Source organism: Dermacentor variabilis, chromosome 9 (assembly GCF_050947875.1).
Source record: "Dermacentor variabilis isolate Ectoservices chromosome 9, ASM5094787v1, whole genome shotgun sequence".
Classification (NCBI taxonomy): domain Eukaryota; kingdom Metazoa; phylum Arthropoda; class Arachnida; order Ixodida; family Ixodidae; genus Dermacentor; species Dermacentor variabilis.
The window spans coordinates 85,633,480-85,655,852 of record NC_134576.1 but is presented as its reverse complement, the minus strand read 5'-3'; the positions used below and the strand labels follow the sequence as shown (position 1 = coordinate 85,655,852).

General features: G+C 46.3%; 1 protein-coding gene across 1 annotated transcript in view; it reads right to left on the bottom strand.

Annotated features, from left to right (window-relative positions):
- The window catches only part of LOC142557047 (structural maintenance of chromosomes protein 6-like), a 100,900-nt gene that overhangs the window by 15,998 nt on the left and 62,529 nt on the right, over positions 1-22,373 (bottom strand). The window contains exons 17-20 of the mRNA XM_075668594.1: positions 18,700-18,837; positions 12,388-12,510; positions 9,745-9,840; positions 2,626-2,784 (exon numbers count right to left, since the gene is read on the bottom strand). Coding sequence (XP_075524709.1) covers positions 2,626-2,784; positions 9,745-9,840; positions 12,388-12,510; positions 18,700-18,837 — 516 coding nt within the window. The remainder of the gene's footprint in view (positions 1-2,625; positions 2,785-9,744; positions 9,841-12,387; positions 12,511-18,699; positions 18,838-22,373) is intronic.

Here is a 22,373-nt window from a genome sequence, read left to right as displayed (position 1 = left end):
GGGCGGCCCGGCAGAACAAGCCCCAGAGATCAGAATAACAACCTTCAAGCCCTGCGCATTTGCACATGAAGTCAGATCAACATCAATATAATTTCGTCGCAGTGCCAAAGAGCGTTGTGGCATCGTGTAAGCTAGGAGTCGCGTCATGACGAAGCTCAGGTAGACACCAGGTCCTCAGCATAGACGAAAAATTGGACATCATTCGTCCTATCAAACGTCGCACGAGGAAGTCGGTGCTGGCATGTCACAGGGATCTACCGTCGACTACGGTGTGTGGCATTTGGAATGCGAAAAAGTTGCTCGGCAGCGCTGCTGCGACCATGAAGAGACGTCAGCTATGAGGTTTGACTTTTTGCCATCATTGCCCCTGTTGTTGCCAAAGTGTCACCTAACAACAGTGATGAGGACGACACGGAAAGTGACAGCACAGGTGACTCAGGCCCAAAACTGGCAGACGATGCTCATTACGTCAGCCTCATGAGTGCAATCGTTGCGGCGACAACAGCAACCCACAATGAAAAAGACACCCCGCGACATCTGCAGCACTACCGCGCCCGTACACTGAGAATTTGCAACGCCAACGAGGAATTCGCCATGTGTGTGTTTGCTGAGGAGAGGGGGCTGGCTGAAAAGCTGGCTCGCAGCTTCAGTAAGTTCGAGGCCACCGTCGCTGTTAGTCCGCCGCGGCATCGAACGACAATAACACATTTGTTGTGCAAAGTGAATAAATACTGCATGCCTTTGCCCTTTCATTGCACTCTCTCTGAGTTCAGTTTTGGCTGGTAAGTGGGCGATCTAATGCTATTTCATTTAAGCAGTACTACCGTTTAGTACACACTTTGTCCGAGCTCCGGCCAACTATGGTTTAATGAGGTTTCACTGCAGTATGCTAGCGCTGATTACAGCTCAGTTCTGGTATGTGAAGGTGATCTGGAAAATATTTTATCAATGGAATTTCTGTTGAATAGAACAGAGTGGTTGTTTTTTTTCTCTGAAACTAATGAATTAGTGACTGAATACCAATGAGGTCCTCAATTTAATAGCGGGCTTGTGTTCTGCTGGAATCATTTTTTTGCATAGAAAGCTTTGCTTTCCAGTTTCTCTCCAAAATACAAAAGGGCTATTCCAACTTTACGCACTGTCGTAAGAGTAACCTGCGCTTGCCAACCTTCCAACCGTTTTAGTTAGATTTAGAGTCATCTGCCACCTGTCAAAGATTTTGAGATCTGGAAGGTCACAGCAAGTACACGCAACGTTTGGCCCCAGATTTCATTCATCCGCCGTCTGCACAAATGCATGCAACCAGCTCATGACACTTCTGTGCCTGACAAGTAAATCCAAAGCTAGCCTTCTGACAGTTTGCTTGAAGCTACAGAAAGGGGATCGATGTGCACCTTCATACAGCATTGGGAACGAGAGGCCGCCAAGTGGTGCGTCAAAAGGTGGCCGCCGTGAAAACTGTTGCCTTCCCATGCACTCATTTTAATTTCTGAGGTGGTTTGTCGGTGTTGAGAGAGTGGCACTGCTGCAGCAAATGTACGTCCGTCAATTCAGCACCGAACCGTAACATTAGTTGCTGCCTGCGAAGCAGTGTAGATTAAGCCCAATGGTTTAGGCAGTATGGCCGTGACAAAAATTCCCAACTGGCCTATGTGGTAACAGGACACAAGCCATCACAGAATGCTTGCTGCTAATATGTTCGTATGGGTGGCTCACCAGTAATCAGTCCAGAGATCACGGGTTAGACTGACAGCTACTGAAGTGGTGCATAGCTTGTCGCCATGTATGCAAAACTACCTTCGCGACTATCGCATGCTTTCACACTTTCCGAAATATGTGTTGCTTTTGTTGCCATTCCCTCGTAAGTGTCAAATTATTTCAGTCAGTCCTGTTGGCCTGGATAATCCTTGTACCGACAGAGGCGGACTGGCTGACTTGGTGCAGGTCTGCAAATTGCAAACGCTCAGGTGTTGTGCGTTTGATCCCTGCATCATGCCGAAGTTGGCGAGCGCTCGCAGTGGCCGAGTCCACAACCGTGTCAGCTGGGGCAGCCCGTCCACAGCAACTCAGCACTCCTTTTGCGCCGAAATCAAAGTGAAACACTCACTTGGACAGCATTGAGCACGAAGGGCTCCACAGTGCACCTGACATGTAGGACTGTGTAGGTCTTGCACTGAACTATCAGATATTACAATTTAAAAAATCTAATACAGTTGACTATCGTTACAACAGACACTGATCATCAGACAAAATATGCCCATTTTACCCGAACTCCGTAATATCCGAAATGCCTCCCTTCCGTAACTTTGGTCGCATGTGTAACAATGTTATTGCAAAGAGTGAGTGACGAATGGCCAAAGTAAGGAACAAGCAAAAAAGTAACAGTTTCGCCCTGAAGGCAAAGCATAGATTGTGATAGAAAATTAGTAGACAGCTATGTGAAGTAAGGATGGTAGTTTTATTGACCGTATAAAGTTGTAAATATTCGCATAAAGAGCAGACTCCCAACTGATTCAGGTAGCGTGCACGCTCGGTGCCATCATCTATCTTAGACATCTGTATGTTTGCAGGCCACACTTGTACTTCCTTTCCTGAAACTCTAGCCCTATACGGTGGACAGCTCACCCTGATATGAAGATGCTGCTTTTCATGATCGATCTCCAGGTCACCAATGAAGTTCTGCTGCCACAGTGTGGATCCGAAAATGACGCGGAGCCGATTCGCCGTCTGATGGCACAAATAGGCATACTTTGCGTGTCGCCTTACCATGGCTTTCTCAAGTAGCTGCAGAAAAAAAGAAGGACAATACAGTTATCACATATTTAAAACACATATTTCATAACAAGTCGTCAGTGCTTGTGTCGCATTTCCTGTATCACTGTGCTGTAATGGCTGCTTTGCTAACATTCACTTGTTCAATGCAATAACATTACAGGGATAAAAAGTGGGCTGCTGGCATTGTACCTGCACATGTAACACAGATCAATCATGGAGACAGTGCCATCAAAGATATGGGTTAGCCTATTTTGTTCCCAATGTGCAAAGCCTGTCCTGCCACGAGGGGCTTTATGTGATAGCATTATAACGAACAAAACTTTTCATTCATGCTGACAGGCATGTTCGCAACAGAACTGGCAGAGTCATAGCGACTGAGTGGATGAAGTAGCAGCAGTCTAGTTCACGCTGCATTTCAGAATGTTCTCTGCCAAACTCCAACTGCATGGAAGTTGTACAGTCGCCTACCTATAGATCGGACACTGATAATCCAGACAGCTCCGCGGCATCACCAAATGGCCCCACAGACTTAATGTGTAAAGGCGACCGATACTTCGGACAGCCGCCAGCTCTACATTCGATTATCGTCCATGGCTGTAGCGTACGTCGACTCTGCCGCTATTATTTCCTCTGGCAACCTCAACAAGACAAAGCTGGCCTAAGAGATTTGAGCCATCAACTATTGCCTCAGAGATTACATGCTAGATGGTAATCCCCGAGGCCTTGCCTTGGTCGCAACGCTGCACCTCAGAAGTTTAACTGCAAATGCGAATCTTCGAAGCTTTGCCTGAATTGCAAGGTCCCATCAACATTGCAGATCATCACCGGCACCATCGGACATGGTCCTCTCTTGGTTGTTGAATTTGCCTTCCGGTCAGCGTTTCACCATTTTGTGCTTGTTTGTTTATTTGCATACCAAACAGCGCTCTGATGGCTCCAAGAAGTCTTTTTCGTGAAGTTATCGACAGTCCAAATGAGCCGCAGTCCGAATAAGCCCGACTCCGCAACTGAAGATCCTGAACTGCCGTCTACCACAATGTGCTCAAATGCCGACATCACCGATGACCTGCTAGGCTGTGGTGTGCCGATTCCTACCACCATTAAATATGAAGACTTTGCAGACGTCAACAGTGCTGTGTCGGCGTGTGCCGAACTAAGCAATGATGAAATAATTGACCAAGTTCTTCCGCCGTCAAACGACGACTCTAACTCAGATGATAATGATGTGCCGTGTGCTCCAGAGCCTTCACATGCGGGTCTGACTTGAGCTTTTGCACTCCTTGCATGGGTGAACAGTGACAACACAAAACTGGCAGAAATATGTGTGGACTTAGTTGCACATAATCAGAAGTGCTTGCAGCAATGAACTGACCACTTCATTGCAGAGGGGCCTCAAAACGTACCGTATTTACCCGCGTATAACCCGCCCCTGCGTATAACCCGCACCCCTAACTTTGAACTCGGCGGAAAAAAAAAAAAAAAACTCGCGTATAACCCGCACGTTTACCTGAAAAAAAAAAAAAATGAGCGCTAGAAAGATGCAACTCACACTCAGTGATCATTTCGTTTTCAGAACATTTATTCAAACGACCGCCACCACGTCACTGGTTATCCGATTCTTAATCGACGCCGCTCTCACTACTGCCATCCGAGGCTTCATCGCCACTCTCAAAGACGTAGTCGTCCTCGGAACCATCCAGACTATTACTGATCGCACATTTTTTAAAGCTTTTGCGCACCAAATCGGCCGGTATCGCTTTCCACGCATCCACGATCCACTGGCACAGCAATGGAATATCAGGCCTTCGCACGCGTCCCGTCGGTGTGAGGGCGTACATGCCGTCGGCCATCCACTGGGCATATAGTCGCTTCACGTGTGCCTTGAACGGCTTGTTCAGGCACACGTCGAGTGGCTGTAGCATGGACGTCATGCCGCCAGGTATTATGACGAGGTCGGTGCTGGTCTCGGCAAGGCGAGCCTTCACCGCATCAGTGCAGTGGCCTCTGAAGGAATCTAGTACGAGCATCGACCGGCGTGCCAGCAAGGCACCTGGTCTTCGCTCCCAGATTACTCGAAGCCAGTCACCGACTAGGCCACTGTTCATCCACGAATTTTCTTCCGCACGCACAACGATTCCTGGGGGTAGTGGAATGCTAGGTAGCGTCTTGCGTTTGAAAATCACATACGGGCGCAGTTTCGTGCCGTCAGCCAAAGCGCATAGCATGACTGTGCAGCGCAGCTTGGCATTTCCGCCGGTCAGCACGCTGACTGATTTGGAGCCCTTTTTTTCCATGGTCGTGTCCATCGGCATCTCAAAGTACACAGGTGTTTGATCAGCATTTCCCACCTGAGACAGCAAATAGCTGTGCTCCTTCCGAAGTGCGATCACATATCGTTGAAAGTTCAACAACTTTTCCTCGTAGGCTTCAGGAAGCCGCTGGCACATGGTTGTTCGCCGCCGCATAGAAAATCCATGTCTTCGCATGAAGCGCTGAAGCCATCCACGGCTTGCACGAAACTCACGTGGAATGTTCAATTCCCGGGCCAACTTCAGGGCTTCCATTTGCGCCATCTCAGTCGAAACAGCGTGGCCACGACTTCTCTGCTCCTCAATGAACTTCGCAAGCTGCGTCTCGAGGTGGGGGTACGCGCCAGTCTTCGGACCCCGAAACGCTCGCCTGTTCCGGTTCGTTGCTTCGAGACTCTCTTTTTTCTTCCTCCAGTCGCGAATGCACGACTCGTCGACGTCATGCTGTCTTGCAGCAGCTCTGTTGCCGATTTCTTCGGCAGCGGCTATAATCTTTAGCTTCTCTTTCGCTGTGAAACACTGCCGTCGAGTCGCACTCATGATGCCAAAACAAAGCAGGCAAACAGTGCAAACTGGGGTAAGTACACTAAACAGCGCCTAACGCGAGGCTCAACAATGCTGGCCTTTCGTTGGCCCTTCATCGGCTTGACAAGCGTCGATGACGATGGGGATGGCGGACTACACGGGGAGGCCGCCGCACATTGCGGTGAAGCCGACCCCCCCCTCCCAAGGAAAAAATTCGCAGATAACCCGCACCCCCACTTTTTAAACGCGTTTTTTCACATTTTGGTGCGGGTTATATGCGAATAAATACGGTAAATAAAATAATCTTTATTTGGATACATTTGTTTTTTCGGAGATTCGATATTCAGACTTGCCATATTTACTCGACTCTAACGCGCTCTCGATTGTAACGCGTGCCTCGCCCGTTTTCCGTGATAAAAAAAAAAAAAAAGTCCTTTACAGTACCGTGCACCCAATTCTTTCATACAGAAACACAACTTTCTTTCATTTCGAAAAACAAAGATTTACTCCCAATACACTAAAGTTGCGATAAATAAAAAAGTCACAGTTTTGCCTGAAAGGCAAAGCATCGATTGCGATAGCAAATAAGTAGACAGCTATACGAAAAGTAAGGATAGTTGCTTTGAGGCCTTATAAACGTTTAAACATTCGCTTACTAAATTAACAAGCATGGTGTCCGTCCCGCGCACACAGCCGAACATGAACACGTCTCGCACAATGACTGCGGAAACTCTTTATCAGCAGTAGCAGGAGCGAGTGAATCATGTAGCGAATAGACTTTTTGTGCAGCCTCTCGCTTCAACACAAACTAAGCGATGAGAGCACAGTGCGGTGCGCTTGGATGCATAGACACTACATTGCAGATTGCTTTCAAGATAGGCGCTGCGCGGCCGTGCCATACATAGCAGCCACCGTAGTAGAACGCATCTCCTGTATGCACAAGTCCCACACGCAAGTCTCGGGAACTCTGACCGCCCATGATGCAGCCCGATTTCCGTCCGTCTAAGCACACGTGATCACTTTCCTTTTAGTTACGGCATCGTGATGAAGTCGGCATGTCTTTGTAGTTGGCATGTCTTTGCAGTCGGCACTTCCATGCTGATAGCACAAACGCAGAAAACGGGAAGACGGACAGCACAACACATACTACAGCACATGGAGGAAGCTATGGCAGCTAGGCTCGAAGCACGTACGAGGGGCCATTTTCAAATGCCAAGGGCGATATGGTAAAGCAGATTTAGGCTCAAACTCGATTCTAAATGCACACACAATTTTCGGACCTATGTTATCGGAAAAAAAGTGTGCGTTAGCTTCGAGTAAATACAGTACTTACATTTCCTGTGGAGTCTGAATTATCGGTCTTTGACTGTAATACAGCAACAACTGTGGCTCGTACAGCTATGCTGGCTACATAGGCTACACAGTATGCTATATAATAATAGCTGTAGTATACTGCCAACTTGTGAACTTTACAATGAATAAAATCTTGCAAAGGGTGGGAGGGGATAGCCCGCATCTGTTTTTAAAGCTTGCCCTGAACACACACCGTTTCAGGAATACAGACAATTTAATAACAAGGGTTTAACCTTAAATGCAGCATATCGAGCAGCAGCTAACTTCAAACGGCAAATACTGGCAAGCAACGAACTGAGTTTACACTACAGTGACTTAGATGTTGCCAAGTTCACCTGCTTCAGGAATCTGTTTGCAGAAACATTTTGCAAAATAACGCTTCACAAATGTCAGTACGTCGCTTGGGTGTTCGATGCAATGTTGTCTGATCTTCGCTAGTGATGATTGTGTTAACGCTATTAATGGCCAAAATAACACGTATATACAGTCAAACCTCGTTAATACGTACCCGCTTAATGTGTAAGTGCGGTTTAAATGTCTGGAAGATTCCCCTACCCAGCCCCCATTGAACCTCGTGTAATAGCTGCCCGCTTAAGCCTTAGTCGCTGAGTGCCCGCCAAACGGTTAGTGCTTACTATTTACTTTTTTGTCCTACATGCAAAGGCATAAGATCGGCAAAATATCATATGTGCAGACATTCAATTCTCGAGTTGCGACACCCGGACGACAGCCGCCAACGACAGTGATGTTTAAACCTGGCCACCATGATGTAGTTTCTGCTCATAGAGCTGTTGCCAACAGCAGCGCACAAAAGCATGGCCTTCAATATACGCTTCCAGTAACACAAAGCTGCCAGTAGAGGTGCAAATTCGCTGTCGCTGTCAAACCCAATCCAATCTAAGTAGTAACCGCGCAGAAGCACATTTTTTAAAAATGCATAGGCGGTTCTATGCTTACCCAATAAGAAAAATGTCCGTCCGTTCGTTCCTTAAGACGACCGCTTTCACGATAAAGCCCGCAGCAGCGAGCAAATGTACTTTCACACTGCCTGTCGCTTCAATGTGAATGAGGCGGAGAGAACACAGCGCTCACGAAGCTCTCGTCATAACCCGTACCCCAGGCCCTTTCGCAGATCACTTTCAATGCATGGGCCTGCACGTCTCTCTTCAGCGCGCAACAGGGGAAACTCTGTACGCTTCGCATATCATTTTCAAGATACGGTCCACACGGCCATGCCATATACGCAGGCGCTACCGGTGTACTTTTGATCACGGTTCATAATGGCTCGAGGCAGATGGATAAGGCGCTAACGAGCAATAACAGCTTATAATGATTGGAACGTCATCAGCGCACCGGGCGCCGTCACCTGCAGTATTTTCCTTGCGTTATCAATGCACCTTGAATCGCTGTGCGCACCAGTTCGTGTCACCGCAGCGCTGTCGTTTGTACTGGCCGGATGAAGTTTCATAACATTGATAATGACACCGGGCTGCTTTAAGATGAACAAGTAGCACAATGGTTATGCATACTTAGAGAAGTTCTTGCACGATTTTTTTTTCCTTCACTCTGCCAGTGTGTTTGCAGTCATGGTGTTGTCGTGGTATTCAAAGGTCTTTGCTGCGGTGTGTCGTGTTTACGTTATCGAGAAGTCGACGTTGTTACATGCGCGGAGTTCCCGGATAGCGACATTGTTGCTACCGTCGCACCTCCCCCATCCTCAAGCGAAAGTGGCGACGACGACGATGTGGAAGTGGACGACAGCCCCTCATCATCTGACGCGGCGCGTGCTTTAAGCGTCATGCAAGCTTTCGCAGAGAAGTGGAGCTTCGCGGACAAACTCGCTCGCAGCCTTACCGAGTTTGAAGATGTTGCGGCAAGGCTACAATCACGGCAAGTGAAGATTGCCGATTTTTTGCTGCCTACCCACAAATAAAGCCTGTCTGAGTGTATGTGTTGGAGAGCATCGTGATGCAATTCTTTTCCGGCCAGTAAGCAGCTTCTAAATTGGCATTGGCAGTTAATTCATATATAGTTTAGTGCGTACCTAAATGTTGTTCCTGGTCGACTACATATTAACGAGGTTTGACTGTAACGCACTGGCCGATTTACTCATCGAATCTGCCATCAATTGCAAATGACAGTTTCACTTCTCATCCAGCTGTGCGCACTAAAGTGACACTTGTCCAAGGTGTCACTAAATTTGCTGGTATGAGTCTAGTATAGGTTAAAGAAATGAACATCCTTTAAATTGCACCTCGGCCCATAATGTGGGCAACTGGTGCTGATGTGCAGACGTGACAGATTACAAAGTCAATACACATTTATTCCCTATTCACTATATTATCACTATATTATCACTTAGAATTCACGTAGAATTCACTTATTCAGACAAAATTTTGGAGAGAAAGTGTAGCACATACAAGAACATACAGTAAGGAACATTTCGTTCCAGTTGACATTACTGATATTGCCAACAGTTGAAAATTGACACTTCGAGCATAAATTTGCTAAGATCTAGTTCTTGCCATAAGGCGATAATGGGTTGCAGGCTAAAAAAAAAAAAGGCTTACGAAAAGAACTGGAAAGGTTTCTTGTATACACAACAAATTAAGCAGGTTTCCTTATTTAGCATATTGCAATACCTCTGAAGAAAAGGTGTGTTGCATGTAAAACCGCAGCGCAGAGATACAAATCTAGGTTGGATAAACATCAAGACAGTGTTGAACAATCAATACACCCTCACAGAAAGGTCAAGACAACAAACATCAATTGCTGTACTCACCGATACAAAACTTCGAAGCTCCTGTGCCTTGTCCTTGATCTTTGTGTACTTTGCCAGGGACGATTTATACAGTTCTGCCGCTTCTTCTTTGTTGCCCTTCCTGTTTGCAAAAAAGCCAACGTCGAAAGCCATTAGGAAGCTTTCCTGAAGAATCTGACTACAGCCTTCCGTGCAACAAGTGTTTGCAAAAGTCAACTTAGACGATTGAAAGTAAATATGGAGTCTTTCTCATCTCTTACGGTAACAACAGAAAAGGAAAGAGAAATCAGGTTTCAGCTATTGTTCTGGCAATGACCTCATTTACGAAGAAGCTGCAAACGTGCAACGTACACAACATAGCTCTTGTCCACAACAGCATTGCCTGCTCTGACCTCTGATATACATGCACAGGCAGCACTACTCTCAGAGGCGCAGTTTGGTGGAAAAAAACTGTACCAAGTGCCATGTTCAAATCTTGCACACTAGCTCAGCAGCTAGTGCATCTCACTCCCAACAACACATTGGTGCCGAGGCAGAAGTAGCATCCCCTGTAGTGGCGGTAGTGTTTTCTTTGCCATATGACGAGGGTGAAGCAAGCTGAGAAGGTAGCTTGACTATGACATGATTTGTTGTCTTGCGAGTGCATGCCTTCTATACATGCGTGCCTTCTATACGTGCGTGCCTTCGTAACTATACACCGTTACGTATGTAGCATGCGATGGTGTAGAAGCTAGCAAGACTTCTTGCACTAGCTAAGTTTACACCAAGAAATAGGTCATTGTGTAAACTGCGCAAAACTGATTTTTTATATAAACTCAGTTTTAATAAACAAAACTTCATCTTTAAAAATGTTATACGGCTGTTACCACATACATTGGTTTAGATCACCTTGCATTCCGTTCTCAGATTTCTTATTTCCAGCATCGCGGAAGTCTCGCACAAAGATGCGACACCACGAAACATGCAGTGATACAGTTCGACCTTCATATAATCAAAATGGATATAACAAATTATTGCTTACGTTGTAAAGTCGACGACTGATAACTCAGACTTCACAGGAAACATAAATAAGTCCAAACTATCGAATGCTCAAAAAAAAAAACAGAATCTAATGTATCTAAAAAAGATCATTTTATTTACGTTTTAAAGGCCAACTGCAACGAAATTTCACTTGGGCTAAATTGACAATAAATGCCTAGCGTATACTCTCAAAGTAGTCCTGGCAAACCCACAGGGACGGTAATTGCCTAATTTCATTATCATCAGCTATTAAATAGCACCTATGCAACACAACGCGTGCACCTGGCGGCAAAGCGGTAGCGATGCAGATATGGCGCATATTGAAGAACCGTACGCAACTATTGACCTGTCAGTTGCACCATGTTGCGCCTAGGCAGTCAGGCACATTGCTCGCTTATCATTTGCAAGTTTACAGGTGTCTCTTTCAGTGTGTGTTCTCCCTGTTGCGCTCGTGATTTGATCTGCTGCAATAGTGCAGATCCGTTGCGTTGCCGTCGTATGCTCAAACAGGTAAGCGAACACGAACAATGGCTGTGCAGTACAGAACGCCGAGTAGGGGAAGGCAGAACACATCTTTCCTGTCCCAGCTTTCGGGACAAAAGTGTGCACCACGGCGCGGCAGCAGGCAAGTGCGACACAGACCAGTCAAGGCGCGCAAAGCAGGTAAGCTGCAGTTGAAGCCGCAAAAGCTATATTTTAACAGCAGTCACTAACACATCAAGATCTGCTTGGCAAACGCTTTCTCAGGGTGACTATTAGTACTATATGCTGCAATGGCGCACGAATAGTAAAGCAACGTTCAAGGGTAAGTTGTATTCAAGGGCAATATTCATGGACTTAGTATTTCTGGTAGTGCAAGATCTTCAAGATATTTTGCGCGTCTCTACATCAGATGCGTCGAAGTAGACGAACGAAATCCTTTCTGACACAGGGCCAGAAACGAGCAGGAACCACATGCTGCATGTCACAAAGGAGAACGTGGCACGGCGGCTATGGTGTATATACGGCAGCAGGCCATGCAGGAATGCAATGCTGCATTTCATCCCTTCATTTCGGTTGGGAGCTAACGTTTTTGCTATTTCGCATCGCGCATTTGCAGCGCTCTGCGCTCGCCTAGCTCTGAGAGATGTCCAGATTAACCTGTGTGCGGCCAATTATGTCTAAATTAATGAAAGTTTGATTGTATTACATATAGTGTACGCCTGCCCGGATCAAAAGACGAGTCCAAATTATCCGATTTTCTGAATAAACAAGGTTTTACTGTACATATACGCATTGTGCTGAGCCATGAGTACACAACTGTGCAGTCTATGCTATCGCACGCAACCTGCACATAGGGTTGTCAAGTGTAGTCCAACCAAGCTAAGCTGCTGGCACAGACGTGCCTGCCGAATCCTGCACGCGTCGTTACAAGTTTACTGCTGAATAGTCGCCAAGACTTTTCGGAAACGGAGAGGATGTGGAGGCCCAATTCCCATCAAGAAAGACTAATGTGTGCATTCAAACTGGACAATTATGGTAACGGCTGCTGCAGTAATATAAAATCTGCAGATGGAAATGTTCACTTTAGATGAAGAACCAAAATTTTCAGAATCTACAGATGCAATCAGTCACTCCTAATCACCAGGAATTTAGCACGATCACTTGCCTTTTTTCTTCAACTTGTAAGTGGCTCTCAAGCGCTTCAATTTCAGCAGCAATGGCAGCTGGTTTTCGCCTAGACGAGATTCGCTCGGATGCAGCTTCGACGGCCTCCTCTGTCAGTTCCTGCGTGACAAAAATTTACTGACGTCACATTCGTGCCTGCCACAGACAGAGCTCTGGAAGAACAAGAGCCAAAGACGTCAAGGAGTAGAATGTCAATTCAGGATATACCCTGCTTACTACATACAAGTAGCAGGCAGCACTACGAAGACTAGGGAGAGACTTCTCTCACCAGTAGAATTTGTAACACATAGTGTGTCACACATGAAGGAAAGATATAGATGTGTGTAACTTAATTTAATGTAACAGTAAGTCTCCTACTTTTATGTAGCGATATAAGAGGTATTTATTACGTAGAAGGCGTCGCAGATCTGAACACACCCCAAAGAAGTGGAGAGACATGTTTTATCGACCGGCGGCCACCGCGCAGCACTTGCTCGCGCGACCACTACATAGTTCGTCACATACTGGAAGCACAAAGGTGTACGAATACAGTAGAATCTGAATGATGCGAATTCCTCGGGAGCATGTGAAATGTTCGTATCATCCTGAATTTGTATGAGGCAAAACAAGCCAAGTCTGAACATAAAGATGAACACAAACTTTATTGGGCACAACTACTTCTGGCCGAAAAAGTCTGTAAAGTTTGTCTGCACCTTCCTGCCCTCAATGTTGCTGACAAGACCTGCCTGAAAGGCACAAAATTGTGCAGCGGTTTTGGCGCTCATGCTGTCGGCACTTACGGTGCGGCAGCAGAACATGGAGAGCATGAAGGGTTTCTGATGTTGACGGCAGTTAGTCGCACACGTCGGCATCTTCATCATCACTGTCAGTCTCGATTTCATTTACTTTGCCGACCAAGTCTTCTATGAACCTTCACCCACAAGTTGCAATTTTGTCCTCCACGGTGACGAAGTCTCGAGCAGAAGCTTGGGTTTTGAGACTCTTCCAGCCTTCAATCACAAAGTTCTCATCGGGCTCTTGATTATATCCTATGGGAGGCGCATCTAGTCCCGTGTTAAATGCACATTTGCTAGAACAGTTTGCGATTGTGTCCGAGGTCACACTGTCCCAAGACATGAAAAAGAAATGCAACGTATTGAGTAGACTGATGCACAAACTATCTTTGCAATCAATTTTTACCAGGAGGCGCCTTACTAAGCAGTTCTTTGAAGTGATGCTTCCCGTTCTGAATTATTCCTGCAGATGGCTTGCAGTGTTCGCAGGCAGGAACCTTATGATGGTGTTTTCTACAAAAGGCAAAATCTTTCAGTTCTTTGCTGACATTTTCCAATCCAGGGTCATGAGGAACTCGTGTAAGAAATGCAAGGTCATCCACACTTTTCTGTTCCCCTTGTACAAACAAGGTAAACATCCTGCCGATCAGAAGCACGTCAGCTGTTTAGACTTGCCTATGATAATAAGCTGCATTTTCTCAGGGCCATTGGCATTCATGAAAAGAAAGCATGGTAACTCTTTCCTAATTTTTTTTAGCTGCCCTGGCAAGCCTGGGCCTTCACACACAAGCTCCTCTCCCGTTGCAAGCTGAAAAAGAGAACCGCCTCGTCAGCATTAAATATGTCGCACAGTGCGTGGTCTGAAATCAGTGCTGGCAGCATGTTCAGCCAGTCACTGACAGCAGACTCACCCACTTTCTTCCCTTCACTGCAAATAACTCTGTGGACAAGTCCGTGTCTTTCTTTAAAACGATGCAACCATCACCTGGAAGCTTGGAAATATTTAATTCCAAGGGAAAGTGCAATGTTGTTTGCTTTTTGGTTTAGCACCTTGCCGTTCGCATTGACGCCGGCCGTAGTAACTTCACAAAACCATGTCAGCATCCTAGGATCTCTTCCAGCTTTACGTGTGTAGCTATCTTTGGCTGTTTGACATTAATGTGGAAATGCTGGGCAATGTTCAACACAACGTCTCGCTGCCCAACAATGGTACTAAGTGGTGACGGTGCCTAACTCTTTTGCCAAATCAATGCATTTCTTCTTAGGGCTTTCGTCGACCTTCCTGAGGATTTAAATTTTCTCCATAAGGGGGGACACTGCTCTTCAAATAATGTTCATGATGTTTTCCATCAATATTCATGAAACTTTCCATTCTTGTTAAGACATTTGTGCTGATTTCAAATATGTAAGTATTTTCCCAATAGGCCATTTAGTTCTGAAGATAAATGAAATTCATTGTTCATAATTTGCACAAACAATAGGGAAAAAAAATGCGCTACAAAATTCATATTGGCACATGCCTTGGTACTAGAAAACATAAGGAACACAATGGTAGGAATACTATTTTGATACATCAAATATTAGCAATTTTATAGCAATTCAATCTTTACTGTTCGAATTGTGGCTACCCCACTGTCTGATCTAAAGCAGAATTGAAAATTTTTAAAGCATAAATTCCAAAATCTGACCCTACCATTGTGTACTTTGCACCCTCAGCTACAAGCCACAACAAAAATTATGGCTCTATCTGCTTTGAAGGCAGAGATATCGCCGCGGCAAATCAGCAACAAGTCAAAAGTCGGTGTTTCGAGAAAACGAGAAAAAAGGAATACATTCACTTTTAATCAAAAGTACAGAAATAATTTTGCATTATTTTGTAGTGAAAGTGGCTAAAAGCCACCAGGAAAGTAGTTGCCCTGACCACGGCCACCCAAATGCGCCAAAAACATCGTTTGGCACCTTTCGCCGATTCCCGGTGGCTTGCATCGCGCGCGCGGCAAGGTTGTCGTTCAAGCGGGTCGAGTTTCACGCCGACGCGATATCGCCCCAACACGCGCATGTGATAACGATCTTTATGGCGAGGCCAGATTACCGTTCGCTTTTGCCTCCTGCGACGCTGCCGCCGCACACCTTGCACTTGACAAACGACATCAGTGCGTTCAAGGAGTCCTACTGAGGATAGCGAAGCCTGCCTCGGCGTCGACTGGCGCGGCTGCAGCGCCGTCGGCGCGAGTGAGCAAATCCAACACCCGCTTTGTTGCTGGCGTTGACGCAAGAACTTTTTGAGCATTCATCTCCCTCTGCGAAAAATCCGCACGCTGCAACATTGCAGTGTCACGCCGAACGCGGCCGCTATCCGTAACGATTTCACTCATTTGTGAGCTGGCTAGGCCTACTTCGGCATCGTCCGCGGCTTCGGCATCATTTGCGGTTGGCGGCGAGCTACTCTCGATGCTTTGAGAAGCAATGGAGCGCTTTTGAAAGTTATAAGCTGATCGCTTCCTTTTGCCGAACTTGTGCCTCGTGGTGAACTTCCCCGGTGGACTGGACATCGTTGGGCGTGTGCCAACAAACCTACGAGACGCGCCGTCGCGTCGCCTGCGGAGTGGAGCAGACGATGGGAACCTCGCGTAGCCAACCACAGCACGCGTTTTTGGTCACGTGCGCTAGTCAACGAATCGGATCGCGCGTTCCGGCTTTTTTTCTTCCCCGGATTTCAACGTCACTGGCGTACCGACGGAGTCACTTTTGGCGGGAAATTAAAGAAGGAAGGCTCCTCTTTCCAACGAGACCAGGATGGCCGCGATCGCGCGCATAGAAAAAGAGCTACGCGCCGCGATAAAAAGGGCTGTTTTTGCGCGGAATTCAGCTCACAGTGATGTTATAACTTGATATTGCGGAGGAAATACTCTTCCCTGAGATTTGAAACTTGGTGAATTAAAGGAATATTAGCTGTAGAATTCGAAAATTTCATTTTCAAAAAATCGATTTTTTCGCGATTTTTTCGCCGCAAAGACCCGTGTCCCCCCTTAAAAGAAAGGGCCCTCCGTTGCTGTGATATGTCGAACAGTGAACACTTCGGAACGTTTAGATAGTCAACATTGCAGTGCTTTAGCAGTTACGCTAAGCGTACAGGGCAGCTGCCGCAGTGAACAGACAAATGCAGCAGCATGCAGCAGCATGCAGCAGCCTGTGATGGCGATGGCGGCTCGGCTTTCTTGTTAAGATCGAGTCGCCCTGCACGAAAGCACAATACGGCAATGGGGGAAAAAAAATCAAGCTGGCATAGCAATAACAAAGGGGGAAAAAAAGAAGTTAGTGTAGGCCAATGAGCTGCCAGGAAATGGGTGATGCAGCCTTGTCAGGCACGTAACTCGCCCTGGCTTGTCAGGTTTCATGCCAAGTGCACTATGTATGCTACACTAGTGGCGGTGGACATGTGGAGGTGAAAGGAGGCAGGTATGGAGAGGAGGGCCGGTGGCTGCTGCCGCTCGGCCAACAGGGACTGGAGGTGAAGGAAATCAGGAGTGAAAAGGGTCACCAGCCGCATATTAGCTACGGTGGCTACACTCCCCCTCCGAGACCAGCCACGTTGCCCAAGTTACATGCGTCGATCATTGGCGTGTTTGTATCATCCGCAAACGCTGGAGAAACCGTTCGTGTCATGCAGAATCATAGCGTATTCTACTACTGCCCAAGAGAGAGAGAGAGAGACAACTTCATGTAGTCGCCTGCAGAACGACACCATGACTAAATGGCGCCGTGACGCGGGCCCTGACGTCTTCTCAGCGGGTGGTCTCTACTCAACTCCAGCGCGTGTTACTCCCGCGGTTGGTCGCCCTGTGGGGCAACGTTCCGTCGGTTTCGCGCGGCCTTTGTCTTTCAAGAGCCGCCGAGACCTGCTGGACGGCCCAGGTTTGGCTTTCGTGGTCAAACATTTTTGAAATTCGTATTGCCAAATTTGGATCAACTGCAATCACCTCATCGAGATTCTACTGTATGTGATTTGACATAACCTTGCATCCACACAAGTTGTAGTTGTAATACAGTGCAGTCTACTTATAATGATACCACATGTAACAATATATCGGTTATAACGATGAGTCGACTTCAGAGTATCAACCTATGCATTAGGGCTATGAGTAAAAGAAAAGATATATAACAATGCACTATTCATTGCATATTGGACATAGCAATTGCAATTCTGCCTTTTGGTTGCATTTTCCACGCAGAATAATCGTGAAGTTTGCACTGCTAAGCTACCTTTAACCGAGACATGGGCAAAAAGGTTGCCTATGCGAGTTTGTATCTGCCTCCATTACTACACAGCGCACCCTGCCAGTGCAACAATTGCGAAAGCCAGGGAGAGCATTGCAACTTGGCGCCCGATGCCCCGCATCCGCGTCACCGGCGAACATCCAGAGAAGAAAAAAAAGAAAAATGCGAGAAGCGAATCGCGCTAGTGCCCCCTTTCTACAATCTCCCTCTCTCCCTCAGCGAGCGCGGAAATTCGCCACGGAAGCAGTGACAGGTGTACCGACAAAGTGCAAAGCTGTGGCATCACATTTTGTAATTTTGTAAGGCTCATAGCACGAGCTCGCGTCACCATCATGAAGGCTGGAACCAGTGACCATGCCGATCACCGAAAATGGCGGGCTTACGCACGTGGGCGAAACTTCCCATGTGTGAAATCAACACGGTAGCAGCCGATGACATTACTGAACTCTGGGAGCACATTACTACAGGTGGTGGTGCTTCAATGCAGGAGTTTCTGAGTGGAGACAGCACTGCCTCGTTCTGCGAAGAATCTCCGATGGGGCTATTGTTGCGACACACGGCGACGTTGTGCAATGGAGGCGATGACAGCAGCAGCAGTAACAACAAGATTCACAGTGGCACGTCTACGACACCGACCCCAATGTTAAAAAAAGGCGAACTGTCGTCGATAGAGTCGCTCACTGATTTCATGCACGCTAAATTATAGCCACCAGTGTTCGCGAAGCTGCTGGATGCGATTCACACTGCAGTTGCGAACCTCTGCGAAAGAAGTGCAGATTCCCGACCATTCCAGCATGCCTAACGCTTGAAATCCTGTTTAGAGATATAAAGGTTTCATTTTTCACAGCCTACTTTTTGCAAGATGAAATGTTTTATTGTATGTGGCAAATTTGCTCTTGGAGCTACGAAGGTATGTACGGCACCTTCTTTTTCATAATTTTTTTTGCAGCACTACAGATATAGCGATGATCAGTTGTAACGATAGGATTTTTCATTCTTCTAGATAATGTTATAGGTGGACTGCACTGTACATGAACTAGTTATTCCGTAGAATGTGGCAGAGATCAAGAACTACTGCGCTGTGAAATATGTGGAGCGAGACTTATCTAACTGCACTCGCGTAATTCAGCAGCAATGCTTGCCATGTACGAAACGAAGCATCAAGAAAGTCAAGAGTGTATAGTTGCGGATGAAACTGCAAATGAAAGAGTAATCAAGCACCTTGGCCAATGCTTACCTTCAGCTGCAGGCTGACAGCCTTGAGCTGCTGCTCCGAGGCCGACTGCCTCTGCTCGATGGCTTTCTTTTCTTCCTTCAGGCTTTCCCTCTGACTTTTATCCTTCTGCAACTGTGCGTCTGCTTCGAGCAACTTTGTCTGCAATAAAAACACAAAATGCAACAACAATTTTCATTCTCGAAGCAAAACAGGTCCCTACAACAGCTCCAACTGTCGAGCCTTTCTTTACGTCTACATCAATTCAAAGGTCCTTCAGCGGTGAAGTGAGCTTCACTAATGCTGTTCTCACAGGGGCATTTTGAAGGCCTTCACCTTCAGTTCAATAGTCTATCGACTTCATGACGGAGTAGGCGCTGCTATGTAGGCAGCCTTAATGACCACCAGGCCAACAGTCAAATGAGTCGAGTTTAACCGCACTCTATCGAAAACAGCTGCTTGATGCGACACATATCTTGCTCAGCGTCTACCAAAACAGTGCTGTTTAGTCAAAATTATTATCTTCAATGACGTCAGATGTAACCACACACTCATTATGAAAAACACTTTTGCAACGGTGTGGTGCAGCATTTAATACTAGTTGCAGATGGATTTTTTTGGATTCCGAAAATTCGACTGGATATTCTGGACTACCTACATGCACCGTCAGGGTTGCCATAGAGCTAATGCATTTTTGCAACCTATTTTTCAGACGAATTTAGGCCCAAAAGTTCAATTTTCAGGACTAAATCGCTCATTCCGAGCCACGCTACCCAATCTTAGAGGCTGCCAAGTTGGATTGTTCGCTGGGTAGGCTTGGCTTCCAGTGGCCCACTTTACAGCCACTAAGTTTGGGAGGCACACACTATCAATAAAGTGCGCACTGCATCTTCCAGTCTCGGAGGCCATGCCCGCTCTTCCTTGGCTGACAAAGCAATCCAGGGGATGGCACTTTTTTATTTCTTTTCTGTGAGCACTAGCGACATAATCACTCAATACAAGATCTGGGTATTTTTTTTTTTTCTGTTGCTAATTTGCATGTGGCGTGTCCATTGAGCAGGTATGTTTCGGAGACGTCGCATCTTTGTGTATGTAGTTTTACATTTGTGTGATCAGCGCCCTCTCCTATGCTTTCACAAGAGACAAGTGGTACGAAGAAACATGGCTCCTTTCTCCGAATATCCATGGCGAACTCCGTCGGCAGAGATCACCAACGCGTTGATACTCTGGTCGATTGTGCATGAGGACATCACTCTTGCACAAATCTAAGCAGTGCATTATTAGAGCTTTTTTTAAGCCCCTCTAAGCCTAATAAATTGTATTTTTTGGTGGAAGAAGTTCTTTTTAACCCATTGAGGGTCGATGCCGTAAATATACGGCGCCGCGAACAGGTCCGAAAATGGTCGACGCCGTATATTTACGGCACCGTCTGTACGTTTAAAACGCGCGCTAATTTCCTAACTTTTTCTTGCCTGGCATGTGGTGCCACTATGTGGGAATACATGGAATTTTTTTCTCGCGTCTCTCTCTTTCAGTTTTCGTTGTATAGTTTTTTTTTTTTTGCTCCGGCGCGTCTGCTACCGCTCGCGCATTGGCGCGCTCGCGGGCGCGCGGCGGTTAGTTTCAGTTTTGTTCCGCATGCGGTTTCGGCTTCTTTCGCTCGCAAAACTGATGGCTATCTCGTTCTTGTCACTCAAAGGGTGACCGCCTGTTACTCGCTCTGTTGTTGCTCACAGGGGTCCGCATACGAAGGATGCCGCCGTGCATGCGTTTCCTTTTTTGGCACTTTATTCCGAAGTTGCCTCCCACGGCTGCTCAGGGAAGCAGTACCCAGAGGAGGTGCCACGTATGCGCCAACACCACTCGGCAGCAAAAACATCGCAATGACACTAGGTACATGTGCGCTGAGTGCAACAAACCGCTCCGCGTGGAGCCATGCTTCAAGAACTACCACACGCTGAAGGAGTATTAGTGCAAGAGGAACATTGGAGACTTGCAAAAAATTTTCGTGTGCGCATTCTTCTTGTGTATTTTTCTCGTGTGCACATTGTGTATAACAATGCGCCAATTTTTTAAATTCTTACAACTTTATTTGCTATCTTTTATTGTTTTTCATGAATAAACAGTCCATATATGCCAACGCCAAACATTTTTTTCTCACTTTACGGTCACCCTAGAAAAATTACAGTAAATTTTTTCGAAATAGCTCCCTCTGAAGAATTTAAATGTGCAATAAAAAATATCGAGCCTGGGTGGTCGCATGTGGCGAAAAAAATCGACCCTCAAAGGGTTAACTGTTTGATTTTTCAGACTATTTTTCAGTCCCCATCAGGTCCGTAAAATCAGTCGGTGACTGTATAACAAATGTGCCAGTGAATGAACGATACACGCATCCAGTGAAATCTCATTACTATGAATACCACATTAACAAACTTTTCAGATTAACGCACCCTTTAGAAATCTTTCAGAAATCCCCTGCTGCATGCTTATAGTTTCAATGTAAGATATTCCAGTACTACAAGCTTTGGAATACCGAACATTTCAGAATAATCGTTATTCAGTTTTCGTGGCATGTTCGCAGCACCTCAGTACAAAGAATTATTGTTCCGAAATCTGCAGATTCTTAGATTTTCACCACGGCAACCAGAACAGTGGGCTAGCAGACAACAAGGTGCAGAAAGTGAATGCTGCGTCGTATGAGCTCGGAGACCCTGAGACGGCACCAGAGAAAAAAAACGTGGGAGGGAATTTTTTTTTTTTTGTCTATTGCGAAGGCAACGATGCATCAGGTTTTGCTAGCGCGTACTCCGCCCAGACAAATGTCGCCTAGCAATGGCGGTGCGTCACCTCCTTTTCTCGCTGGCCTTTCTGTGCACAAACGTTTCTTTCGTGCTTCTTTCTGCAGCTGTACCAGTTACGTGTGCGGTGAAATGTAACCCCTGTGCCCGTGGGGATGCCACACGGTCGTACTTTCCAGACGGTTTTGTTTACATGTGCTTGTACTCTGAAATAGTTCACCTGTGCTTAAATGGGACAGCTACGGTGTCCATGGCAAGGAATGTGAAAAACAAACAAACGAAAAGAAACATTGCCCTTTGTAGACAAGAGCTTTTCAGTGGTTTCCTTCGCGTCAGTGTCTCTTTTGCGTGCATGTCGCTCTTACTACTATAACGATGCTTTGGTGACGCATGGCAGTGGAATCTGTGGAGAAAGAAGCAACAGCGCGGGCCGAGAGTTAGCAGCGACGTTTTCATTGGTTCATCATACTGGGACAACTGATGGGCTGATCTGTGGAATGGTTAATTTCGGGGCTTTCATTCTAACGACCTATCAAAATAACGAACAATTTGCCACGATCCCCTGAAGTTTGTTACATCGAGATTTCACTGTGGTACACTGTTTACTTATGCGGGAGATCTCCAAGGGGATGTTACGACTCTCAAATACGGGCAACAATTCGATACAGTATCAGATTTTGATGTATCCAGGATCAACTGTATAAACTGTTTCACTAGATGAAACCGTTTCCATCTTTTCAACTAAAGAACACTCACCCCCTGCTTCCCTTACTTTCATCTATTTAGAGCTTTGTCAACTCCTGACTGTTCAGTTAATATTTTATGCAAATCCCACAACTAGTCAAACTATTTGACACTATATTACTATTTGCTTCAAACTGACTTCAAACCGAAAAATTG